The sequence below is a fragment of the Psammomys obesus genome, unplaced genomic scaffold, assembly GCF_907164565.1.
Source record: "Psammomys obesus unplaced genomic scaffold, mPsaObe1.curated_primary_1811, whole genome shotgun sequence".
NCBI classification, from domain to species: domain Eukaryota; kingdom Metazoa; phylum Chordata; class Mammalia; order Rodentia; family Muridae; genus Psammomys; species Psammomys obesus.
In genome coordinates this window covers 29771-55170 of record NW_026589980.1, presented here as the reverse complement: position 1 = coordinate 55170, position 25400 = coordinate 29771, and the positions used below count along the sequence as shown (strand labels likewise).

General features: G+C 52.4%; 2 protein-coding genes across 6 annotated transcripts; both read left to right on the top strand.

The window, feature by feature from the left end:
• Positions 1-308: 308 nt before the first annotated feature.
• Repin1 (replication initiator 1) lies at positions 309-4857 on the top strand. Its single transcript, XM_055605509.1, has one exon. The coding sequence runs from the start codon at positions 2081-2083 to the stop codon at positions 3725-3727; it is 1647 nt and encodes a 548-aa protein (XP_055461484.1). The 5' UTR covers positions 309-2080; the 3' UTR covers positions 3728-4857.
• Positions 4858-7407: 2550 nt separating this feature from the next.
• On the top strand, positions 7408-24746 carry Znf775 (zinc finger protein 775). 5 transcript variants are annotated; one of them, XM_055605508.1, is made up of 4 exons: positions 7408-7978; positions 15623-15708; positions 16782-16876; positions 22465-24746. In XM_055605508.1, exons 3-4 carry the CDS (start codon positions 16852-16854, stop codon positions 24075-24077), a joined length of 1638 nt encoding a protein of 545 aa, XP_055461483.1. In that variant the 5' UTR covers positions 7408-7978; positions 15623-15708; positions 16782-16851; the 3' UTR covers positions 24078-24746. The 5 variants fall into 5 exon arrangements, with proteins under 5 accessions (XP_055461483.1, XP_055461479.1, XP_055461481.1 ...); XM_055605504.1 differs by lacking the exon at positions 16782-16876 and adding an exon at positions 12333-12673 and having other exon boundaries at positions 7409-7978; XM_055605505.1 differs by lacking the exons at positions 7408-7978; positions 16782-16876 and adding exons at positions 8041-8392; positions 12333-12673.
• The last annotated feature ends 654 nt before the right edge of the window (positions 24747-25400 follow it).

Here is a 25400-nt window from a genome sequence, read left to right as displayed (position 1 = left end):
GGGGGGGGGAGTGCCGCGGCGCGGGGCCAGCGCACCTGCGCACAGGCTCCGCGGTGCGTGGGACCCGAGGTGGCCCTCTGGCTCGTCGGAACGGGTTCAGCGTGCCAGCAAATGTGGACGGAGGACAGGCACCGATACAAAAGGGGGTGGGGGTGGGGGCCTGCTGCCACCTGGGGTTGTCCTAGATGCCGAAGTGGATCTGGCCGTATCCTGGGCAAACTGGCGCGCCCTGCGTAGACCCTTGGGAAACAGGCCTGGAATTTCTGTTGCGAGGAGAGTGGGGGGGGGGGGGGGAAGGGGAGCCAGTAGGGATTCCAGAGTTACTGCCTAGGCCACCGAGAGCGAGCCTTGCCACAGATGGAGAGTTCTTCGTGACCCTCAAAGGCAACACTGTGCCCCCTTGGTTGAAGGTTCATAGTCATCCTTTAGTCCAGCGTCTCTTAGGTCAATCTGACAGGCTAGGCGTGGAGCTTAAGGCTGAAGCCTGTGGCTTTGCATGGGGGAGAGACTGCGTGATGACACAGAGCTGCCCGGGCACAGCGCAGAGCCCTCACCCACGGTTTTTAGTTTTGTTCTCCCTTCCCCAGGTAAGGCCGACCTCCCAGCAGTTAGACGTCTGAGCTCTGCCACAGGCATAGGGATGTCTATTGCTACAGTTGTCTCCGACATCCGGGGCTTCCGGAGTGCAGGCTGGAGCAGACGCTGCAGCAGAAGCATGCCCAGGAACATGCCTAGAAGGAGCTGGAAAAAGCCTCAGCCCCAGCTATGCAGTTTTCAGGGTAGAGTTTGGCCTCTGTCCTCAAATCAACCCAAAGCTCCGTTGCTCAGGTCTCCCTTACTGGCAGGGCAGGGGCATACTGGGGAAGGAGTCCATTCTCATGTCGTGGAGTCTTCCCTGGGTTCAGGCGGGGATGGTGTGTGTGTGTGTGTTGGTTGGTTGTGAGTCATGTTGGTAGTCCCCAGAAGAGAGCAGATTAAAGGAATTCGGGAGGTTGTGCCTGGACAGAGCCAGTGAGCAGACATGAAAGGTCTTGGGGGAATCGCACTGCCACCCCAGAACTCACTCTGTGTGGGAGGCTCTCAGGAATTTGGGCTCCCTTGCTGCGGTATGGCTGAGGATGGGGCAGTCATTGGCCAGGTTTGGGCAGGACCAGCCAAGGGACAGAGGTTACAACCTCTTCTTCCATCTTTCCTGAACCCCAGCAATCCCCAGCACCCCTAAGAGATGCTGAGCCAGGGAGTCGCCCCCAGCCCCTCGGAGGGGCGGGGTCAGAGGATGTGGGTGTTCCTCAGATTGAGGAGTGCTTTCCACCCCCACCCGCCACTGTCCCAACTGCAATTGCTTGGGTGTGGGTGGACAGGGGCTGGTAGGCAGAATGTGGGCAGCCTGGACAGGTGGTGGCCTGGCATTAGTCTGTGCCAGGAGAGGCACCTTGCCCTCCTCTCATTCTGAAGAAAGGCTGTTCCCGATTGTCCTCCAGGCTTGGACCTGAGTTGGAGAGGCTGAAAGCACCTTCCTCAAGGTTTTAGCCGGATGACTTTTGAGGAGATCTTCACACACCTAGGTTCTGAGAGTAACACACTGTGGCCTGGGGGTTCCCGAGACCTGTCTCCCAGCTTTGGTTTGCTAGTGGTTTACAGTGTGGCCCCACCAAGTCTTACCACCATTTTAAGCCTCACACTTCTTATGGTCAAGTAGGGAGCTCTGATATGGCAGAAGGAAGTGGCAGCCACAGGGAAAGCCAGGGGAGTTTTGCAGGGGAGTCAGGCACGGAGGAAATGCAAGCATGCAAGAATGTTTTCTGTAAGTATTCCTGACGCTAGGGTACATACCGGGGAAGAATCCCGAGGAGTGTCAGCATGTCTCCCTTCTGCAAGTTTCCAGGGCAATGAGATATAAATAAAGATCCTTGAAATTTATTTAGAAACTCAAGACCGAAGTAATAGCTAAGAAATAAAAAATAAAATAGTGCTGCCGTTCCTAGAGGGACATTTTCTTCTTCCTTGGGGTCGGAAGGGCGACACTGGGGTCAGTTCTTGCAGTGACTGTGTTTTTCCACCCTCAGCCGAGGAAGAACCGATGCTGGAACAGCGCTGCAGGGGCCCCGTGGCCATGGGTCCAGCCCAGCCCCAGCTCCTTTCTGGGTCCTCCCAGGAGTTCTCCCAGCCCAACAGAGGGTTGAGGTACCAGGGCAAGTCAGTAGCTCGGCCAGAAGGCCAAGCCACAGGCAAGGCCCATCGTTGCGCCCACTGTCGGCGCTGCTTCCCAGGCTGGGTGGCCCTGTGGCTTCACACTCGGCGGTGCCAGGCCCGGCTGCCTCTGCGGTGCCAGGAGTGCAACCAGCGCTTTCGCCACGCCCCCTTCTTAGCGCTGCATCTTCAGGTCCATGCCTCTGCCATCCCTGACCTGGGTTTCACCTGCCACCTCTGTGGGCATAGCTTTCGAGGCTGGGTAGCCCTGGTACTGCACCTGAGGGCTCACTCAGCTGTGAAGCGGCCCATCACTTGTTCCGAATGCGACCGACGCTTCTGGCGACAAAAGCAGTTTCGAGCTCACCTGAGGAGATGCCACCCCCCTGCCCCTGAGGCCCGGCCCTTCATATGCGGCAGCTGTGGCTGGAGCTTTGCCCAGTGGGACCAGCTGGTTGTTCACAAGCGGGTGCACGTGGCTGAGGCCCTGAAGGAGGCAGCATCCAAGGCCCTGGGCCCCAGACCCCGAGGCCGGCCTGCGGTGACTGCTCCCAGACCCGGCGGAGACGCCGTGGACCGCCCCTTCCAGTGTGCCTGCTGCGGCAAGCGCTTCCGCCACAAGCCCAACCTGATCGCCCACCGCCGCGTGCACACTGGCGAGCGACCACACCAGTGCCCCGAGTGCGGGAAGCGCTTCACCAACAAGCCCTACCTGACCTCGCACCGGCGCATACACACGGGCGAGAAGCCCTACCCGTGCGCCGAGTGCGGCCGCCGCTTCCGCCACAAACCCAACCTGCTGTCGCACAGCAAAATCCACAAGCGCTCCGAGGCGTCAGCGCAGGCCACACCCGGCGCTGGGAGCCCCCAGATGGCAGCCGAGCCCTTGGCTCAGCCTGCACGCGGGGCGCCCCTGGGGTCCCCGTGGGCCCCGGCCGAGGCCCCTGCGCCCCTGCACAGCTGCGCCGACTGCGGCCGCAGCTTCCGGCTGGAGCGCTTCCTGCGGCTGCACCAGCGGCAGCACAGCGGCGAGCGGCCCTTCGCGTGCACCGAGTGCGGCAAGAACTTCGGCAAGAAGACGCACCTGGTGGCGCACTCGCGCGTGCACTCGGGCGAGCGGCCCTTCGCCTGCGAGGAGTGTGGGCGCCGCTTCTCCCAGGGCAGCCACCTGGCAGCCCATCGGCGTGACCACGCCCCAGAGAGGCCCTTCGTGTGCCCCGACTGCGGCAAGGCTTTCCGCCACAAGCCCTACCTGGCGGCGCACCGGCGCATCCACACGGGCGAGAAGCCCTATGTGTGTCCGGACTGTGGAAAAGCCTTCAGTCAGAAGTCCAACCTGGTGTCGCACCGCCGCATCCACACAGGCGAGCGGCCCTACGCCTGCCCCGACTGTGACCGCAGCTTCAGCCAGAAGTCCAACCTCATCACACACCGGAAGAGCCACATCCGGGATGGCGCCTTCTCTTGCGCCATCTGCGGCCAGACCTTTGACGACGAGGACCGACTCTTGATGCACCAGAAGAAACACGATGGCTGAGCGACGCCGTAGCCCTAGGGAGACAGGCCTAGATGCCCTTGGCTACAGCCTGTCAGTGGCCCCGGTGGGTGCCTGCACTGGCGCTGCTGGAGACAGGTAGGGATCCCAGAGGGACAGAGGAGGCAGTGTGATCTGGGCTCTGTTTAGGAATGGCGTTTCCCCGGGTGGCCAGGGAACCCATTTTAGAATTCAGGGACCTGGCTTTGAGCTAGTCGGCCCCCAGCTGGTTTTTCTAAGGGTCATCTCAGACTGCCCTGTACCCTGGAAAAATAGCAATAGCAGCCCCATCTACCCTTTGAGTCCTCTGCTAGAGGAGCTACCAGTGGGAAGGGGGCCCCCCATCCTCTGGTGTTAACGCCTTAACGTCCCCGCCTTTACTATGAGTTACTTCAGGTCATTTTTTGGGAGTAGGTGTGATCGTTAGTAAATGAGCCCTGGGGCAGGGAAGCGGACCTGCTGGATTCATGTTGGTGGACCTGCCGGCTCCTTAGGTAGCGGGGAGAGGGGAAGCTGAGCTCACTCTTTCTTTCTTTCTTTCTTTCTTTCTTTCTTTCTTTCTTTCTTTCTCTCTCTTTCTCTCTCTCTCTCTTTCTCTCTCTCTCTCTCTCCAGCACCCTTCTGCAATGCCCTGCATAGGTACCCAGATATGTAGAGGTCCATCCATGTTTGGCAATGCCATGTTCTACCTGCAGGTTGTTCTCCCAGGACATTTATTTACCCCTTCATCTGCTGGCTTTATCTGCCCTCTCTCCCCAAGTGTAGGGCTTCCCTGGTGGTTTTGTTTAAACCCTTGACCCTCCCACCTCTTTCCATAGCGCCAGGAGTTATGTGAAAGAGTAGTGCCTGATGCCGGGGGTTTGCCGCAGGGAAGGTTCTGGCAGATTTCCCTTTAGGGTGTCCAGGATGTGGATGCCAGCCTCCATCATGCACCTGGGTGCTGGGCACTCTCACCCCCAGAGGCGCTGGTTCTATTGTAGGGTGACTAATTGTTAGAATTCTTACTTATAATTACTGGATTCTGCTTTCCTATGACTTCTGCCTACCAGGTCATGTTTTCTTTTCTGGATCAAAACAGAATAACCATTTACCTTCCTTTCAAACTAGAGAATAAAGATTTGGTTTTAGAACTACTGGCCGGCAGTGTTCTTTTCTGTGGGAGCTGTGATGATGGGAGTGCATCACTGTTTACCTAGGCCATGGGGCTCGGGCAGCAGCCGAGTCCCTCTCTACTCTCCTCCCAGTCCTTGCTGGAGACAGAGCTAGACATACCCACGCTTGAGTAAATTCTGTGTGTTGGGCAAAAGCACCAGAGAACAAGATGGGTTATTTTGGAACCAAGGTCTTGTAATGTTGCACCCAAGCCTATCATTTTTTTTTTCTTACCACTTTAGCCTTCATGTCACATCACTGAGAGCCTCATGTAAGGGTGGTGGACCTTACACACTTTGGTTACGTCTTCAGCCTTGTCAGGTTGTTGTCATGAAAAATAGAGGCCCTGGGAAAAGAGGTGCCCTGAGCAGCAAAGACAGCTTTCAGCTCACACATCCCCCAACACTGATTACAGATGCACACAGACATGAGCTCAGCCTTTTCTAGGGTCAACTCAGAGTCAGCAGGTCCCTAAGGGGGAAAAAGGGCTGGTTTGATTTTGTCTGGCAGGGCCTCTCTGGTTGGCCTGTAGGTCCATCACTGATAACCTCACACACAGCAGAGTGCTGTTCTTGTCAGGCACCAAACAGGCCCTCTTGCCTGTTCCTGCATCAGTCCCAACAGTGCTAAGAATAACTATGTTTTTTTCCAATGGACTTTGCTAAGAAGTTCTGCCTGATCCCACCCACCTAATGGCCTGCTCTGGATGCTCTTGTTCCTCCTTCAAATTCAAACAAACACCTGTACACTTTCCTGTAATGCTAATTACCAGACCTGCCTCAGACTCAGGTCTGTTTACTTCTCCTTTTTCTCTTAAAGATTGTTTGTGTGTGTGTGTGTTTGCCTTCATGTATGTCTGTACATGTGTGTACCTGGTACCTGTGGAGTCCAGGTCAGGAGAAGGTATTGGACTCCCTGGAACAGGAGCTATGGATGGTCGTGAGCCACCATGTGAATTCTAGGAACCAAACCCAGGTCCTCTGCAAGAGCATCATGTGCTCTTAGCTGCTGAGCCATCTCTCCAGCTCCCCTTTCAGTCCTGACCACCACTGTATACCACAAAGTAAATTCAGTGTGCTGCTTTTGGTTACATAAAACTGGGTTTGGGGAGAGGCTTCAGTCTGTAGAACATATACGCCTCGCAAGCATGAGGACTCGAGTGTGACTTCCTGGAGGCCATGCAAAACCTGAGTACAATGGTTCACAATTGTAATCCCACAGGTAGTGAGATCCCAGCATCTTTCTGGTCACCTCAGGTAGCCTAGCCTACATGATGAAATTCCAAGCTAATTAAAACCCTGTCTCCAAAAAATGGAAGGTGCTTGAAGATACATGATGCGATCCTCTGACCTTCAAATGCCCCCCCATACACAAACTTTATAATGTAGGCCCTCCCTGTGTGTGTACCAACACTTACAGAGTTTTACTTTTTTTTTTTTTTTTTTTTTTTAAACAGGGTCTAATGTAGCTCCAGGCTGGCCTTGAACTCACTTTCTCCCTATGTAAGGCCTTTAACTTCTAATCCTCTGTACTCTACCTCCTGAGTACTGGGATTCCAGCTCACCATATGCAACTTTATGTGTTTTAAAATTCCTTCCTGGGCTCTTTTTCTCTTCATATTTGAAGTTTGAAGGGTTTTCTCCCAGCCATTTTGTGTGTGTGCATTTTCAGCTGCCCTGCTTTTGCTTAGTGGGAGATAATCCCAGATGTGCTTCATTCTTTCCACCCCTGAAGCAGCCTTGGTCCCGAATGTCAATCTGGAGTCTGTCACTCTAGAGTGGAAGTGCTGTTCCCAGGCCACACTAGCTAGTTGAGGATCTGAAGCTAGAATGAAAATCCAGAAAGGTGAATAAGCAGGTGGAAAAGTATTCACCTGTGTCACAGGCAAATCCGTCGAAGTCCAGAGACAGAAAAGTCTCTTTTGTGATTGCTGCACACAGTGGGAAAATGGCTAGAAACTCAGCCACAGTTTCCACCATGCTTAAGAGTTGATCAGCAGCTGGCCCAGGCTCCTGACCAACTGCAGATTGGTCTTACGGTTTACAGGAAGTCAGAGAGGTTCATCTTTCCATCCACCTTTGTTCCAAATGCACCTGCAAAGTAGCTCTGGAGAGAAAATGCAGTTTCTGGCCAGTTGTGAGAGGATTTACCCATCTGTGACCCGACCTAAGGCAGGAGAGGCAGGATGTTTCAGATGAGTGGGAGGGTGGTGTGTGTGTGTGTGGGGGGGGTGTGTGTGAAAACACCTTCCTGGCGGTGTTTGTGAACCAATCATCCTCCTTGGTAGTCTGGGCCTGGTTAGCAGCTAGAAGGTATTTCGGTCAACGGAACCCTAGAGTGCAGTGAAATTAGACGCGGGTAGGTAACCTCTTCAGACCTCTGTCCTCAGCTGGACGAAGCTCTCCCGAGTGCAACAACTTCCAAAGCTGCTCACAGACAGCTCCAGACGTTATTTCTCATGACTCACTGTGGGCTGCTGAGGTGCTGGAGATGGCTCACTCATGAGGCACAAGAGCCCTGCAACGCGTAACAGGCAGGCGTGTGCAGTGCCACCCGAACACAGCTTTCAGGGAATAAGGAAAAAGAGCCACACTAAAGTAGACGTCCTCTCGGGAGGGCTCCTAAGAGTGGTACATTCTATGTGTTCCAGGACACCCAGTGGCACCGCGGTACCCCGTACCTATGCCCAGAGTTCAGATGTCAGGAAGCGCTTGCGCGGGAGGCAGAGCGCTCGAAGACCCGGTGCACCTGGCGGACGGAGCGCAGCGACCGCGCGCCGGGCACAGGACTCGTGACCGCCTTCCCCAGCCCAGCGCGGCTCGGCGCACTGTTCGCCGCACAGGGCCGCGCGCCCGCGGGCGAGGTCAGACCCTGACTATTGGCTCCGGAGAACAAAGGGGACGCCCCGCGGGCAGCGCCAATAGGGCCGGGAGTGTCATCTGAGCCGTGCAGCCAATCCACAGACGGGGCGGTGCAGGGCGACCGACCAATCACGCGCGCCCGCCTGCCCTGCCTACCCCGGGACTGGTCGTGGCACGGAGCCCAGTGCCCAAGTCGCCCTTTTGGTAACAGTTCCCGTTAACCTTAGCCACAAAGTCAAAGGTATTTATTTCTCAGGCCCCCTCCCCGCGAGTCCCTGTGCAGTTCGGGCGGGGAGGGGCGGTGCAGGGACGGACCAGCGCCCCGCCGCTCTTCCGGGCTGCTCCGTGCTGCTCCGCTGTCCCGGGCTGGAGAGGAAGGATTGGTCTGGGGCCTGGAGGTGCCCGAGTCCTGCGCGCACCTCAGCTCTGGGCCCCGATTTCCTGCACCACCAGCACCCTGCCCAGCTCAGCGGGAGGGCAGCAGGCCAGGGCAGCGAAATCGGGGGCGGGTGTGTGTGGGGGACCGTTGGAGAGTCGCCTGCGCGGCCCCTCCTGAGCCAACTGGTGGTTCTGAGTTTCCCATCTGTGTCTGCTCCCCGAGTAGATGTGCTTCTGGGGGCAGGAACTCCAGTGCTGGCTATAGACAGACTCAAAAGTAGGTGATCCCTAAGTGAGCGTTTCTGGGAGCCCGGATGAGAATAGAGGTGGACCACAGGCAAGAGGAACACACGCAGAAATAACAGCTGTGTGCGCGGCTAGGGGGCTGGTTAGCCAGAGTCTGACTGCAGCAGCCTCAGTGGGTGTGGGCTCCAGGGATGTAGAGGTGAGGTGTGCCGCCTGAGGTTGGAGGTAGTGACACTTTGTTTGTTCTTGGCTTTTAGTTGTGTCAAGGCCAAGGCCTGGACTGTGTGCTGCGGATAGAGGCCTCGGTGTTAGGATGTGTTTGGTCTGTTGGTGGTAACAGAAAGCATGATGGTGACATTTACCCCACAGGCACGTAGCTGGATGACACATAGTTAAACTCTAGCTTCGTGTCTCCAAATGGTGTCTGTCTCTGGCAAAATGATCCCTGATTTGGGCCAGGAAGGGCCATTGTGGCCAACGTCACTCCAAGACAGAGGTTATAGGTGTGCAGGTGGGTGAGGACACAGTGAATCTGGAAATTGGGTGATATGCTGGGGGCAATGAGGAAAGAAAATCAAAGACTAAATTTTGAATGGCCTTGCCAAGACATTTTTGTCTAAATCTCCAGGTGCCAGGGAGATTAGATGTAAAGATTAACATACCCTTGAGGTATGTTAAGGGAGCGAAATGTCCCAGTTGCAGTTTTAGAAAAATTAGTTTGAAGCCAGTTAGTGGTGGCACAGGCCTTTAATCCTAGCACTCAGTAGACAGAGGCAGGCAGAGCTCTTGAGTTTAAGGCCAGCATGGGCTACAGAGAAACTCTGTCTCCAAAAACAAACAAACAAAGCAAAACACCCCCCCCCAAAAAACAAACAAACAAAAAACAAAAAACAAAGAAAAAGATTTTAAAAAACAAAAAGAAAAATCAGTCTGGGTTCTGGATGGCAGATGGATTTGGAGCAACCAAGAAAATCAGCAAAGCTAACTATTATTGACTGATTCGTGTGTGTGTGTGTGTGAGAGAGAGAGAGAGAGAGAGAGAGAGAGAAACTTTTTTTTGGGAGTTGGTTCTCTCCTGTAGATTACATGTATTCTGGGTATTAGGCTTGGGTCAACAGTCTTACATGTCAAGCACTTTTACTAAGCCAGTGGTTCTCTGCCTTCCTAACGCTGCAACCCTTTAATACAGTTCCTCATGTTGTGGCGACCCCCAAACATAAAATTATTCTCGTTGCTATTTCACAGCTGTCATTTGGCTACTGCTATGAACTGTACTGTAATATCTGTGTTTGCCAATGGTCTTCAGGCGGCCAGTGTCGAAAGGCTTGTTCGACCCACTGTTGAGAGCTACTGCATTAAGCAATCTTCTCACTGCCTTTTTTTAAAATCATTTAGGTGAGAAACAGTGAGATTTGGACTCAGAATTGGTGACAGGCCTGAAAGAAGTTTGCCAGCCTTGGGTATGGGTTCAAGGGAGAAACTTGGGCTGATGATTTAGACTGGGGTTAATTCAGCACACCCAGAGTTGGTAGACGGGAAAGGGCCTACTTGCTTCTGTGTGGGTTGGCCCTGGAGAGCCTCCCATGCACACATTGGTCTATATGCCCCACAAGGCTGCCCAGGGACATCTGTTCCTGCCTCCCTATGTTCTGTGTTTTGTTTTTTTTCAGATTGGGTTTCATATAGCCCAGGCTACTTGATATGTAACTTAGGCTAGCCTTGAACAGCTTGTATTACATGAATGTATCACTACATTCAGCTTTGAGAACACGTGTGTCATGACTGATTCAGAAATGTTGTCACAGTGGACCGTGTAGAGAATGGTGTTGACGTGCCTCATCCTGGCCTGCGTGTACGCTGTTGGAAATGAATCTTTTTAACGAGGACTTATTTTTCCTTTGTGTGTCTGAGTGCTTTGCCTTCGTGTATGTCCATGCACCACATAGGCATGCACGCAGACCAAACGAGGGAGTCAGATCCACTCGCTTGTAGCCATCATGCGGATGCCGGGAACCGAACCCCGTCCTCTGTAAGAGCTGCAAGTGCTCTTCACCAGTGAGTCACCTCTCCAGCCCCCATGCCTATGTTTTGAGATACTTTCCTCTGTACAGTCTCCAGTCCCTCCAGCTGTCTGAGGGACATGTTCCGATGTTGCCTGACTCCCAGCGGACGTTTGAAGCTGCAGTTGATTTTGGGCTGTAGTGTCTTTTCCAGCACAGATATCTGACAGTTTGATTTATGGGTTATACACAGGGAGAGGGTAAGGTCAATAAATGATACCATGTAACAGTTCCAACAGTGCACTGTAGTGAGTGTGTATTAACTTCACGTGGTTCTTGGTTCTCTCAGACTGTCTTCCGCATGGCACCAGGTGAGGCTGGCCGTGGCTAACCGAATCTGCTTCTGTTTGCTTAGCTGGCTGGGATGCTTATGTGCGCATGTGTGCACTCAGCTGCGTTTTCTCGGCTCCCTGTTCACCTTTGGTCATGTTTGACTGAAATCCTTTCCCAGGCAGAGTGAATCTGTTGTTAGTGACAAAGGGCTGGACCCAGAGGAGGGATGGCTTTTAAGTCTTCAAGTTGATTAGCCAGTCTTTTCGGTGTGTGTGGAGCCTCTTTTCTGTCAGGCTCCGGCAGGGCAAGCTTGCCAGAGCCCCTGGAAGACAGTGGTGGCCTTGGCAGTCAGTCACAGTGGGACAACTGCATGTGGCCTTTGAGCACTTCCATGGGACCAGTTTGATTGAGAAACTGGATTTTAAAGTCGTTTGGATTTCAGGATGCTTATTGTTGTCTTTTAAAAATTATTTTATTTTTATTTTTTGTGCGTTGATGTTTTGCCTGCATGTATTTCTGTGCGAGGTGTCAGATCCCCTGGAGCTGGATTTACAGACAGTTGTGAGTTCCGGCAGTTGAACCCCTGGAAGAGCAGCCAGCGCTCTTAACCAACTGGCCACCTCCAGCTTATTTGAATTTAACACATTTGGACACAGATGCCAAACTCCTGAAAATGGGGGACTGGAAGTTTAGGGTTGGTGTGGCTGCAGGTGCCTTTCATGTAAGTCCCACATCTCTCAGTGGCCACATAGTTATGTAGAGGGCTCCAGAGCGGGCAAGGCTGCCCCGGCTGCATCCTGGTGCCAGCATTTACATGATCCTGAGCCATGACTGAATTGCTCTGGGGCAGGATTTCCTTAGCTGAAGGATGATGTGGGCTGTGCTTGCCGAGTGCTTGGTCCTTGTTCAGTGAGCAGCAGCTGGTGATGTTTCCCCTTGTTCCCTCTTCTGTCTTTCCCTAGGTCACAGACCAGTGGGGGAGATGGGGGATGCACCTCCTCTGCCCCACGAGGAGAGCTAAGAACCCCCTTGGCACGGGGGTACAGACGGGCTGTCCCCTTTTCGTGTGTAGGTGTTGTCCCAGCTTTCAGGCAATGCCCTGGTGAGGCAGGCAGGCAGGGAAAGCGAGCAGAAGGCAGTCATTGGTGGGTGCTCTGAGGACAGGTAGGGTCAGTGGGTTCTCTGAAATATGTATCTGTTAGAAAGGGAAGTGGGGTGGGGAGTTGGCAGGTGGGGGGGGAGGCTGAGGTAGGATGTCTCCTGCCTGGGTCTCCTGGGAAGGTAAAGGGCTGTTGGGACAGGTAAGAGCGCCACAGGGTGAGGACCTTGTGGGACCTCTGGGCTGAGAAAAGCCAGTCGATGGGCTTTGGGCACTGGAAGCCCTGCTTTACTGGTGACGAAAGAGACATGAGGAACAGCCCACTGCTCACTTCCGACCCTGGGCGGGGGCCTGCACTGTGGGAGGTGTAAGCGGAGAGCCCCAGGCAGATCCTCGACCTGCTTGTCCCTGGCACTTGCCCTCTTCTGGCTCCCACTTGTGCACCTCGTGCACTTCAGTCTACCCTGACACCAAAGTCCCCTTGCTATCTCCCCAGTCGCCACCTGTCTCAGGCCACAATCCCCTTTGTGTTTTTGCAGTTGGCCGAGCAGCTGGTGGTTTGGGGACTTCCCATCAGGGGAGTTCACTTCCGAACTGCAACCTGACCCAGTGTAGGCTTGAGGAGGCTACCGGAAGATGGAGGTGACCAGGGGCCTTATCTTGTGTGTCCTGTCTCCTCGTGGGTGGTGGATGGAGGAGAAGGTCGAGACTGGGGTTCAGGCCCCCTGTGATAAAGCAACCTGTCATCCTGGCTCTTGAGGTTATATAGGAAGTAGTGTGTGTGTGGGCACGCCTGGCCCTCAGCTCCTGTGTCCTGCCAGGGTGTTCAGGTGGACAGCCTGCTCACCTCCTCACTCCCTCCAGCTGACTGCTGCCTCAGGTGGGTTATGAGCAGGGATGATGTCAATGATGTGACAGAATGATAGATGGAATGAGAGGGTCTCTGGCGGTGTGGAAGGCCTGAGAGGAGTGTCCATACGCGGGGCCGGCCTTGGGCTTGGCTGTCCTAGGGTGCTGTTCTGCAAACTCGTAACACATAGGAAGTAGGTCTCAAAAGCCATGGCCCGCTTCCACCTATCTCTGCCTCTTCTGTATTCCCCTCGCAATTCTATCCTCATTCCTTTGGGCCTGCGTGGGTCTCCTTGCTTCTGTCCCCGCTGAGACCCCAGAAGAGTTGCTTTAGTCCCTGCCTGGGGTAGCCTGGACAGACATATCCAGGTGTCCTCAGGCTGGGTCACCAGGAAACAAAGCCCTTCTGGTTGCATCTTTTAATCAGTTCTTAGAAGCCAGGGTGGATAAAGTGGGGCTCTGACTGGGTGGGTTAGGGCCTCCCATGTGTGGTGTAGGCGAGTCCTGAGTCTCTAGCCTTGTTCTGAATTTCTGACCCACACTCTCTCAGTCCACGCCTCCCCATGGCCAGGTGACCTCTCTGTTGGAGGCTCTCTAGGCCTCTTGAGGTGGTCCCCAAGATGCAGGGTACAGAAACTCACAGAGAAGGACCTGGAGGTTGTGAGTGGGCAGGGCCCCAGGTGCCCCTTCAGGTAAGGCTTGCCTTCCGCTCCCTGCTGCTCCCTCCTCTCTGCCCACCAGAATCTATGAGAAAACAGTGGGAGTGCTTCCCAGACCCCCATGGGGAAACAGCCGCAAACAAAACCTCCAGCCTCTGCAGAAGAGTTCTCCACTTGGTAACAGAGAAAGAGGCTTATTTTGTTCATTGAATGACTATTAATGAGAACGATGACATTGCCAGACAGTGGAACTCAAGCCCCAGATATAGCCCAGGCAGATGCCTCCCACTGCACACACACGCTCTCACAACAAATCATGGCTGGTCCTCGGACAGCAGGATGTCACATGTCACATGCAGCTCATTGTGGATTCACCTGGCCGTTGGGGTGACTGTCTGCTAGATACTTGCCCCTATCTAAGTTAAAAATAAACATCATATTTTTAAGACCCTTGAGGAAACCATTTAGTGGGTTGTCAAGCTGGAAGGAGGCTTTATTTAATTTTGAAAAGATCTACAACTGTTTAGATAGGACAGGGCCGGAGCTTAGCAATTAGAACTTAGCAATTCTAAAGAAAATGCTCTGAGAAAAAGGTCTTCCCTCCCTTCCTTATAGCTGGGGTTTCCCTTTCTAGTCAGGGCACTGATTTCTAGCCTGAGTAAGTACTCCCAAAGCAGACTCAGGGAGGTGGTCTGGGGGATTATCAAAGCAAGGGCTGGTCTTTTTATTTTTTTTTTAAGGTTTTTAAATTTACTTTATGTATTTGAGTGTTCTGACTGCATGCACACCTGCATGCCAGGGAAGGGCATCAGATTCCAGTATAGATGATTGGGAGCCACCATGTAGTTGCTGGGAACGAACTTAGGACCTCTGGAAGAACAGACAGTGCTCTTAGCCACTGAGCCATCTCTCTAGCCCCATCAAGGGCTGCTTTTTATGAGGGGTCTCTAGGTCCCAGAGTTGGTTTTCTATCTGAAGATAACCCAATCAAAAGTACGAAGAAGCCCCTGTCCAGAACCAGCATGAAGCCAGCTTTGAGTTTCCATGGGGCAGCTAACCACCTGTGCTAAGTAAGGGGTTATTAGTGGGTGAAGCCAGACTCCAACCTTAGAAGAGACAGTCACATCACTGTGGTAGATAGCATGAGCCTACCTGTGAGCCACAGCTCAAAGCCAGGCAGAGAGGGGGGATACACAGATCAGTTAAGTGCTGGAGGTGAGCTGGGGGATGTGGCTCAGTTGGTAGAGAGCAGGCTGGAAGCCTTGAGTTCTATCCCTAGCACCGAATAAAAAGCCAGGCACAGGCCTGTGATGGCAGCACTAGGGAGATGGAAGTGGAAGGTCATAAACTAAAGGTCATCCCTGGGTACTTGATAAGCAGGGCTAGCCTGGGCTACACAAGACCCTGTCTCACACTTTCCTAAATATAGGGGAATGGAAGAGAAAAATGAGAGGGGTTAGGCTTGTGCACGGAGGTCCCAGGGTGAGCTAGCCACTCTGGTAAGCTAACACTTAAGCAGAAGAAGGAAGCAAGACAGAGACTGTAGGGATGAGCAGAGCAGAGCAGGTCACAGACCAGGACACCCAAGCAGCTGCATGGTCTGTCCCAGGTATAAAGGGAAGCAGCTGGGAACGGTTCAAAAGATGATTGTAAAACATGATTGACTAATGCTACTCATGAACCAGGGGGTGGTGGGCCAGCATGTTCTTGGTGGCATTGGTGGCGGTGGAGGCGGAGGCGGTGGTGGCGGCAGCAGCAGCAGCAGCAGCTGTGGGATGTTGTGAAGGGGTTTGTTCTGGGACATTGGAAGTATCCCATTGATTCAGGCCATGTGGAAGAAGGCCTGCTGCCAGATGTTGTTTTGGTTTTGGTGATAGTGCTGGGGGTTGAATTCCAGGCCTTGCACACGCTAGGCAAGCACTCTGCTAGGGAGTCACATCCCCAGCCCCTCCAGGGGGCTTCTTGAACAGGGTGCCCATATTTAACCCTACCCGATGTGCCTGGTTCTCAGGTGGCATGCTCCTCACACACTCTCTGTGCTAACAGTGTGGGCCCTGAAACTCTGCTGTGGGGAGTTAGGAGGCTTGGGTTTTTATCCAGATCAGCTATTCAGGCATCTTTTCATCTCGGGCACACCGAGGCTTGTCTTGGGCCGTTTCCTCTTTGTACCCATTTACCTTCCCATCTGCACATTTTACCCGAGGGAGTGGACAGAACTCCCAAAAAGAGCATGGGCTATGAGATGGGAGAGGGGCTGGGAAAATGGGTTTTGTCCATGTGTCACTGGCCATTCTTTCTCTTTTCTCCCATCTTACCCCCAGGTGGCAGGGCTGAGACCTCACCAGCACTGACTGGTGCAGTAGGAGGCCTGCTGGGATGGAGAGCAGCCTGGCTGGCACCATCTCAGGTAAGAGAACTCAGCCTCCTGCTGCTTCCCGACCCCTTGCCCTCCCTGGAGCCAAACATAAGTTGCTGTCCTCAGCTGGTATCTTCTAGAACGTAGAATTTCAGTGTGGAGACCAGGACTTGAAAGGATATCCAAAGAGTAGAACAAGGACAGTAATGTTGGAAGGAAAAAAAAGGCAAAACCAGGCCAGTAAAGATGCAACAGGGTGGGTAAAAGGAGTGTGTTTTCAGGGCTGGGCCTGGCCGGTCAGACTTAGAGAATGCTCCCAGGGCAGGGTGGCTGGCTAAGAGAAGCTGGGGTTTACTGACCAGCAAACTGTCTTGAATCCAGACTACTAGAGATCTCAGGGTCACTCAGAGTTCAGGGTCCTTGTCATCACTCTGCAGGCTGCTGTGATGACAAGCAGCAGGCAGGCTGGGGATTTCCTAGGCCAGTGCCGCCTGGAGTGGAAAATTCCTGCCTGCTCATGTGCTCTTGATAGGAGCCCTCTGCAGGGCTGCAATAGCCCCCTCCCATGAGTGGCCCTCCCGGCTCTCGGCTCTTGGCTCTTGGCAGCGGTCTTGGCACGAGAGAGCGTCATTTTGTTATAATGAATGGGGAGAGGTACCTGTACGCTAGGCTTATTATCACCCCTTAGGCCAAGGGAATGGGCCTCTGGGCAGAATGAGGTTCAAAAACCCTCCCTTTCTCAGCTGTAGGATCTGCAGAGGCAGGTGCTGAGGCCACATTCCTCCCAACCCTTCAGTATGCAGATGGAGAAAAGCTCTGCCCAGGGCCATCTTTCTGGTCGGATGTCAAGGCTAAGTTTAACGAGGCAAGATATTAAAGATACGGGCCTCTGGGAGTACTTTAACTGACACCATGTCAGTCAGGGACAGGGATCTCTTCTCATTGAATAAACATCAGACTCACTGACAGGCTTGATACTTGGCACCAAATATTTCTTTTGCCCAGATTTCACTGTAGGTCAGTCCTATTGATTATAGGACAGTCCTATAATCATTTTAACTCATTACACTTGGGTATTAAAATCCTGCCAATGTGTAATTGAAATTACTACTTTCCTTCTAAAGCATGACTTATTAAAATGAATTCTCATGACCAAGCGCAAGGAAGACAAAAATTTATTTGGAGCTGACTTTTATGTACTATGCACCAGGAATCCATCGTAAGTATTTCCCCCTGAAATAAAGTGTCTGTCTTACTTCTCTGTTTCTGTAATAAAACATCGTGACCAAGGCACCTTATATGAAAAAGCATTTAATTTGGCATATGGTTTTAGAGGATTAGAGTTCATAATGATGGAATGAAGAGACAGCTGAGGGCATACATCTTGACGTGTAACATAGACAGACAGATAGACAGACTGGGCCTAGCATGAAACCTCAAAGCCCAATCCACACTTTCTCCAACAAGGTCATACTTCCTTCTGGGGACCAAGTTTTCAAACATATGGCCCCATTGGAGGCCATTCTCATTCAAACTAGCATAGAGAGTCAGTTGGCACTAAGACTTAGGTCAGTCTTCCACTCTTGACCAGGAATGCCACCTCGAGTTCTGTCACACTCTTCAGCTCCATCAGCCTGTTTGTCTAGTGTGTGATGTCCTTGGCTTTTTAAAATTGTCTTTTGGTGTAGTGCCTGGACTGGCAGCATCAGCTCACCAACTTCACCATGAGCCGCATCAGCACAGCAAGGCTGCGGTCAAGCATCTACCTTCCTAAATGGACTTTGGTTTTCAGAGCCCAGATAACAAAAACTGCAGAGTGGAGCCCCTTTGTCCTGTTGGCTTTACTTATTGAGCTATGATTGATGAGCCAGTACTGACATGGTGAGGGCTCACCCTTGGAGCTGGGCTTTCTATAGGTTTGGCATAGAGTAGTGTCATTGACCCCAAATGACACTAACTGAACATCCTTCCTCCCTACCTCTAACCTGAATGTCTGCTTCCCTTTTTATAGCTGCTGCCTTTTCCAGAATGTTGTGTAGCTGGAACTGTACAGCATGTGGCCTTTTCAGATGGGCTTCTTTCACTTAGCAATGTACATTTCGGTTTCCACCCCCCAACTTTTTAAGACCTGACAGTCCATTTCTTTTTATTGCCAAGTATTACTCTTTTATACACATAGTGTAATTTGTTTCCAACATTTGCTCTCTCCTTCGAGAACATCTTGTTTGGAATTGTTTTTTACTTATTTGGGTCAATGTTTACAACACACTGATTGCTGGATTATACCATAAGCTCATGTTCAACTATGTAAGAAACTGCCAAAGTGTCTTTTGAAGTAACCATCATTTTGCATTCCTCCTGTCACGGAATAAGGATCCCTGCTGCTCTACATCATGGCCAGCATTTGGGATTGTGACCGACTTAGAATGCAGTGGTAGCAGTTTAACTTTTAATACCATATGAGTCAAAATTTTCCTCTTTAAGGATCTTACCAAATTATATACATCACATATTTTGTAAGTTAACTTAAGTGGGATTCACGGAATTTAAGTGTTATCGACCTTTTCAACTGAGAACACATTTGTGCTGGGGCTCTGTAGTAGTTTCACTCTTTTGCTGTGATAAAATACCCTGACCAAAAGCAACATAAAGAAGAAACAGCTTGTTTGACTTACAGGGCCAGGGTACGTACAGTCCATCATTTGGAGGAAATCAAGGCAGGAAGCCAGTCAGCTAGTCACACACAGTGTAGAGCCCGCTGGCTCTCTGCTTTCTTCACTTCTCTGCAGTCGAGAGCACAGCTCCTGAAACCCTGCCTCCCGCAGCTGGGCAGGTCGTCACATCTCTATTAGCTAGACAGTCCACCACAGACGTGCCCACAGCTCAGCTTCATCGAGAGTTAGTTCAGCAAAACTCTCTCCCACAGTGACAGTTAAAACTAATTGGCATAGGTTCTTTGTCTCTTCAGTAAAGTTTAGGGGTTTTCTTTACAAAAAGGTGTGTATGCTTTTTAAAGCACTTGCGGTTAGTTTTTAAAAGTGATTAATTCTGTATGCTTTTGTGCCTGACAGTTTTGCTGAACCATAGTATTTCCGTTTGTTAGTGTATTCTCTGGCACATCTAAACACATGAGGGGTGTGTGTCTGTGTCTGTGTGTGTGTGTGTGTGTCTGTGTGTCTGTGTGTCTGTCCCTAACTCCCATCCTTTGGCTGAGTCCTCAAGTGCAGGGTTAAATAATTGTCAATGATAACTAATATCCTTATTCTGTTCTTAACACTGTCTTGTAACCTTTGCTATTGAATGGAAAGCTTGTTGTAATTTTAGTATACATTTTTTTGTCAACTGGAATTTTCTTATATTCTTAGTGTGCTAAAACTTTTCCTACCTCCTCCTGAAACGATGTTGAATTTTTGTCATATGATTTTTCTGCATCCATTGAGAATGGCTTAAGGTATACTTCTTCTTTTTTTAATGCTGGAGAATCAAGTACAGACCTTGTGGCTGTAGGCAAGCAGCGTACAACCCCACCTGATTTTTCACTTTTAATAAGATAATGTCAAGAATGACATCAAGCAATCCTTGCTTTCTGGGAAAAAAAATCCCAGCTAGGCTATAATATACAATTTCTAATTCTGTTGAATATGCTTTGTGTGTGTCTGTAATTGAGGAGCAGTGACTCTACAATTTCCCACCTATTCCCATTCTTATATTATTGTCTTATAGACTGTTCCTGCTCCCCTGCCTCTCATTCCCCTCTCTCCTCTCCTTTCCTTCCCTCCTCGTTACTGAACAGTTAGTTCCAGGGCTGGGAATAATTCTTTCCTATAAGTTAAAAAGAAGATATTTGTATTTATGAGTGATGAGTATGTATCTGTGACTATATGCAGCACACATCAGGTCCCACAGAAGCCTGAAGAGAATGTTAGGTCCTAGAGCAGGAGTTAAAGCTAGTGAGCTCCTCCCCATGGGTGCTGGGAACTGAATTCAGGACCTCTGGAATAACAGTACATGTTCTTAAATGCTTAGCCATCCCTCAAACATTCATTTGATTTTTTAAAACTTTTATTAATTACACTTTATTCACTTTGTATCCCCCCCATAAACCCCCCTCCTCCCCTCCCAATCCCACCTTCCCTCCCCCTTCTTCACTTCTGCCCTTCCCCAAGTCCACTGGTACGGGAGGTCCCCCTCTCCTTCCTTCTCATCTTAGTCTATCAGATCTCATCAGGAGTGGCTGCATTGTTATCCTCTGTGGCCTGGTAAGGCTGCTCCCCCCCTCAGGGGGAGGTGATCAAAGAATAGGCCAATCAGTTTATGTCAGAGACAGTCCCTGTTCCCATTACTATGGAACCCACTTGGACACTAAACTGCTATGGGCTACATTTGTGCAGGAGTTCTAGGTTATTTCCATGCCTGGTACTTGGTTGAAATATGAGTCTCTGGAAAGACCCCTGTGTTCAAATTTTCTGATTCTGTTGCTCTCCTTGTGGAGTTCCTGTCATCTCCAGCTCTTACTATTTCCCACTTCTTACATAAGATTCCATGCACTCTGCCCAACAGTTGGCCATAAGTCTTAGCATCTGCTTTGATAGTCTGCAGGGCAGAGCCTTTCAGAGGCCCTCTGTGGCAGGCTCCTACCTTGTTTCCCGTTTTCTTCTTCTTCTGATGTCCATCCTCTTTGCCTTTCAGGATGGGGATTGAGCGTTTTAGTCAGGGTCCTCTCTCTTGATTAGTTTCTTTAGATGGACAGATTTTAGTAGGTTTATCCTATATTACATGTCTATATGAGTGAGTATATACCGTGTGTGTCTTTCTGCTTCTGGGACAGCTCACTCAGGATGACCCTTTCCAGTTCCCACCATTTACCTGAAAATTTCATGATTTCCTTATTCTTCATTGCTGAGTAATATTCCATTGTGTAGATGTACCACAATTTCTGTATCCATTCCTCAGTTGAGGGGCATCTTCATTTGAATTTTTTATAGAATGTGTTGATGCAGCCATGTTTTATATAACTCAGTTTGGTACTGTAATTCAGCTTTCACATTAGTCTCTTAATAATGTTTATATAATTTTTTTTAAAAACCTTGTCTTATTTAAAATTATTTTGATGTATTTATATTTTAAAAAATGTTGTTTTTAAGACGGGATCTACATAGCCCTGGCTGTCCTGGGACTCATTATGTAGGCCAGGCTAGCTTCAGACTCAGAGCTTTGCCTGCTTCTGCTCTGCTTCCCAAATGTTGGGATTAAAGGTGTGCACTGCTCTGCTAAGGCATTTTTATTTTTGTGTGTGTGTGTTTTGCCTTCATGTGTCTTAGCATCATGTGCTTGTAGTGCCCGTAGAGGCCAGAGGGGGGCATCAGATCTCCTGAGAGTGAGTTACAGGCAGTTGTGTGGGTGCTACTCTTCCAGGTCCTCTAGAAGAGCAACCAATGTTCCTAACCACTGAGCCATCTCCAGCCCCTTTAATCTGCTCTTGGATTCATTTGAATTTATATTTTCTGGTAAAATTAATTAATTTATACTTAGAAATTTAGTGATATAAAGGCTATGCGTGGTATTTAGGATTTGGGGGTGTCTTTTATACTTTTGGGAGTCCTTGTGAGCTTGTTAGTGCCATTTTTCTACTTCTCTGGGTGTGTGCTGTGCTGATTCTGGAGGCTGTTCACAAATCTCTCCTCTGGGCTCGCGACTGTTTCACAGTGCCTCCTTTTTATCAGGTGTGAGCGTCTCACTGAAGTATAACACGCACACAGAGGTGCACGCTTTACAAGATGCAGAAATTCTCACGAAGCAAATGCACCTGTGTGACCAGGTTTGTGAGAGAGCACTGATAGGACCTCCGAACTCACTGATAGGACCTCCGAACTCACTGATAGGACCTCAGAACTCACTCCTCCGTAATGAGCCATGGTCGTGGCGTTTAATGCACAGTTGATGTTTGTATAAGCTGAGTCACATCCGTACTGTCCTTTCTGAAACAGTCTTCCCTCTGGCTGGGTGTAAGGTGTGGGCTGCTAGCGGTTTCCCTGAGCTCTTGTGGATTACCTCCACTAAAAGGGCACAGAACAGGTCTTCCCATGCTGAGCCTTCAGGGGCCATCTCCTCGTTCTTGGTTTTGTGTAAGAAAGGTGAAGTTGATAACGGTAGAGGTCACACGGTGGAGTGAGTGGTCATGCTCCATGGCTACCGTATTGCTGAGTCAGGGTGTGGTAGCCCTAGCCACTGAGAGACTGGGCATGCCTTCACCTGGGAAGCCCAGTTCCAAACTCTCAGGAAAAGAACGGCAAGGTTTAGGCTGGTGAGATGGCGAAGCAGATGATGTTCTTACAGGGCAAGCCAGATAGCCCAAGGTCACCTCCCAAAACCTGCATGAAAGTGAGATGAGAAAGTCGGCCCCACAGAGTTGTCCTCTGATCTCCCCAGATCCACCTTGCATCTGCACACACACAGTCATTTTTTAAAAATGTGTAATTTTGAACACTGACCATCTTCTTTCTCCCTGGAAGATCATTGCTTGGTTTCTTTAACATCTCTGCATCCCCTGGGCCTTAGATTAGAGAGGGCAGGACAGCTATGCACGAGGGACCGACGGCCTTGGAAGCCGGCCGTGTACTTGTTCTTTCGTACTCTCCCGTGGCCCTCCTCCTCTCTCCACTTTCTGCCTGTTCACATAGGGTCCTTCAACTCTTCCCTTACCCCCCATCTTCCTTATCTGTGTTCTTCCCTCCCCCACCCCTCTTCCTCTCTCGGCTCTTTGCATTCCACGGTGATGCCCTCTGACTTCTCCCTCTGCCTCTGCAGGAGATGGGCTGGCAAGGATCAAGCAGGAGAAGTCCGAGTGGCAGTCGCAGACCGCGGCGTCTCAGGCCGCGCTCCCGGAGAAGGACAAGGAAAACATATGTCAGCAGCAGGGCGGCCTCCCTCCATGTCAGACCGCGGGGCGGCCCTGGGCTCTGGGGTCCCAGGAGGAGACTGGGGGTGCACGGTGGGCGCCGCCTCCTGAGCAGGATGCACGGCCGGCCCCTCGAGTTCCGGGGACCGCTGCAGGGCCCCTGAGCCCCGCACTCTCCGCGGGCGGGGCTCACTTCGTGTGTGTGGATTGTGGGAAGAGGTTCAGCTGGTGGTCATCCCTGAAGATCCACCAGCGCACGCACACGGGCGAGAAGCCTTACCTCTGCGGCAAGTGTGGCAAGAGCTTCAGCCAGAAGCCCAACCTGGTACGCCACCAGCGCCACCACACCGGCGAGAGGCCCTTCTGCTGCCAGGAGTGCACGCGGCGCTTCAGTCAGAAGCAGCACCTGCTCAAGCACCAGAAGACCCACTCCCAGCCCGCCACCCACACCTGTCCCGAATGCGAGCGCTGCTTCCGGCACCAAGTGGGCCTCCGCATCCACCAGCGAGCGCATGCCCGAGAGCGCCTGGGCGCCCGCGTCGGCTTGCCCGAGGTGCTGCGGCCTGCCGCTGCTCGCCCCCGGGCCTGTGGCCCGCGCTCGGGATCCCCACGCGGGCGCCCTGAGTGGGTCTGGCTGGGGCTCTGCCAGGGTTGGTGGGGCCAGCATGGGGTCCGGACGACAACCCACAGCCGCTTGGGTGCCAGCGAGCAGCGCCAGTTCATCTGCAACGAGTGCGGCAAGAGCTTCACGTGGTGGTCGTCGCTGAACATCCACCAGCGCATCCACACGGGCGAGCGGCCCTACGCCTGCCCGGACTGCGGCCGCCGCTTCAGCCAGAAGCCCAACCTCACGCGGCACCTGCGCAACCACACGGGCGAGCGGCCGCACCCTTGCCCGCACTGCGGCCGCAGCTTCCGCCAGAAGCAGCACCTGCTCAAGCACCTGCGCACGCACCTGCCCGGTGCCCAGGCCGCGAGGTGTACCAGCTGTGGCCAGGACTGCCCCAGCCGTGCGGCACTGCGGGCTCACCAGCGTGTGCATGCCGCTGCGGAGCTGCTGCGCTCGCGGTCTGCGGGCCAGGGTGGCGTGCCTAGCTCTGAGTCACAAGCTGAGGCTGTCCAGAGTGTGTCTGTGACGCCCCAAGGTCCCCAGGGTGCTAAGGGAATGCTGCGCGGCCAGGGGTGCGAGCCCGCGGCTGCGTCCAGCGAGCAGCGCCAGTTCATCTGCAACGAGTGCGGCAAGAGCTTCTCGTGGTGGTCCGCGCTCACCATCCACCAGCGCATCCACACGGGCGAGCGGCCCTACGCCTGCCCGGACTGCGGCCGCCGCTTCAGCCAGAAGCCCAACCTCACGCGGCACCTGCGCAACCACACGGGAGAGAGACCCTACCTGTGCACGGCCTGTGGCCGTGGCTTCCGGCAGAAGCAGCACCTGCTCAAGCACGAGCGTGTGCATGGTGGAGCTCGGGCACCGCACCCCGGCCCGGAGGAGAAAGAGCAAGAGCGAGCCCCGTGCAGCTAACAGTGGTGGTGGGTGAAACGTGTGCCTGCAGGGTGTCGAAGGGGAACTGGAGGGCCAGGAAGGCTGACTCGATGCTCCCCGAGGTAGGCTCCTCGAGGTTCTGAGGCCTGAGGATAGCGTACTAGAAAACATCTGAAAGGAAGCCTGAAAAGTGCCTAGTGGGGAGGTGAGGTCAAAGCCGCAAGTGTCTGAGATAGTCTCTGTTACTACACCGTTCAGAATTGGCCCCCAGCCTCAGGCATCTAGTACGGGGCTGTTGGGGGCCCTAGGAAAGCCACCTCGTGTGAAATGGCCTGGAACTGATCAGTGGTGGCGCTAACCTGCCACACAGGCTACAAGATGGTCAGCGCTGTGGTCCGGGTGGGAAGGTGGTCACCGACTCCAGGATACCAATAGAACAAGGGCTGTGGCTAAGAAGGGGTTAATTATTTCCCCAGCACCAAGGACAGTGCCACCCACGGAGGTGCTGGAGGGTTTTGATGGTCTCCATCCGAGTGTGTCACTGCTCCAGCTGCTGGGACTGGCAATGTGTACGATGGTTAGGGTTGGGTGCAGCCGGGCGCTCTCACCCATAGCTTGGCTGCTTGGGGCAGCGTCTGTGCCAAGTGTGACTGGCTTGGGTCCCTACCTACACCGGTGTTGGAGAAGAATGAAGGCCTGAACATTCTATGTGGTGTCATGTCACTGTTCTTTCTGAATCATCCTTACTGGAGCCCAGACGTGCAAGCTATGATTCCAAGGTGTGTAGTGGGCGCTAGTGGGGGGGGGGGCGCTTTGCCATTGGTATATATCCCACTCCTATGTGATGCCCAGGCTGGGGGCTTGTGTTCTCTCTGCTACTCTCCTTCATGTCAGCTGCATATCTCTTCCCTTACACCGATCCCCCGAGCCCCGCTCTGTCCCTCTGAGGTCACCTCTCACGTCCTGGTGCTGACAGAAGCCAGGGCTCCAGCCCAGGATGTATCCTTCCCAGAAGATGAGTACCAGGGCTGGATACCCTGATAGGAGGAGGAAGGTGGGACCCAGGAAAGTTCTGGAGGAGGCAGAACTTCCCTTGCTGGTCTCCCAGACGCCAGCAGTGCCCGGCGCAGCCTGGCTTCCAGTAACTGCTCCAGATGGAGAATGGTTTGGCCTTTTATTTGGACATGCTTTAAGCTATAGTGTTATACAAAAGAAACCCTTGCAGTCGCTGTGCCTCTCCTGAGGAGCACAGTGAAGCTCAGCAGTAAACCTGGCCTGTGCTTTCCTGGTTAAGGTGTTTGATCCTAAACTGGGTGAAGCCCTACAGTGGGTGAGGTGTCCTGATCAGCTCTGAGGACCATC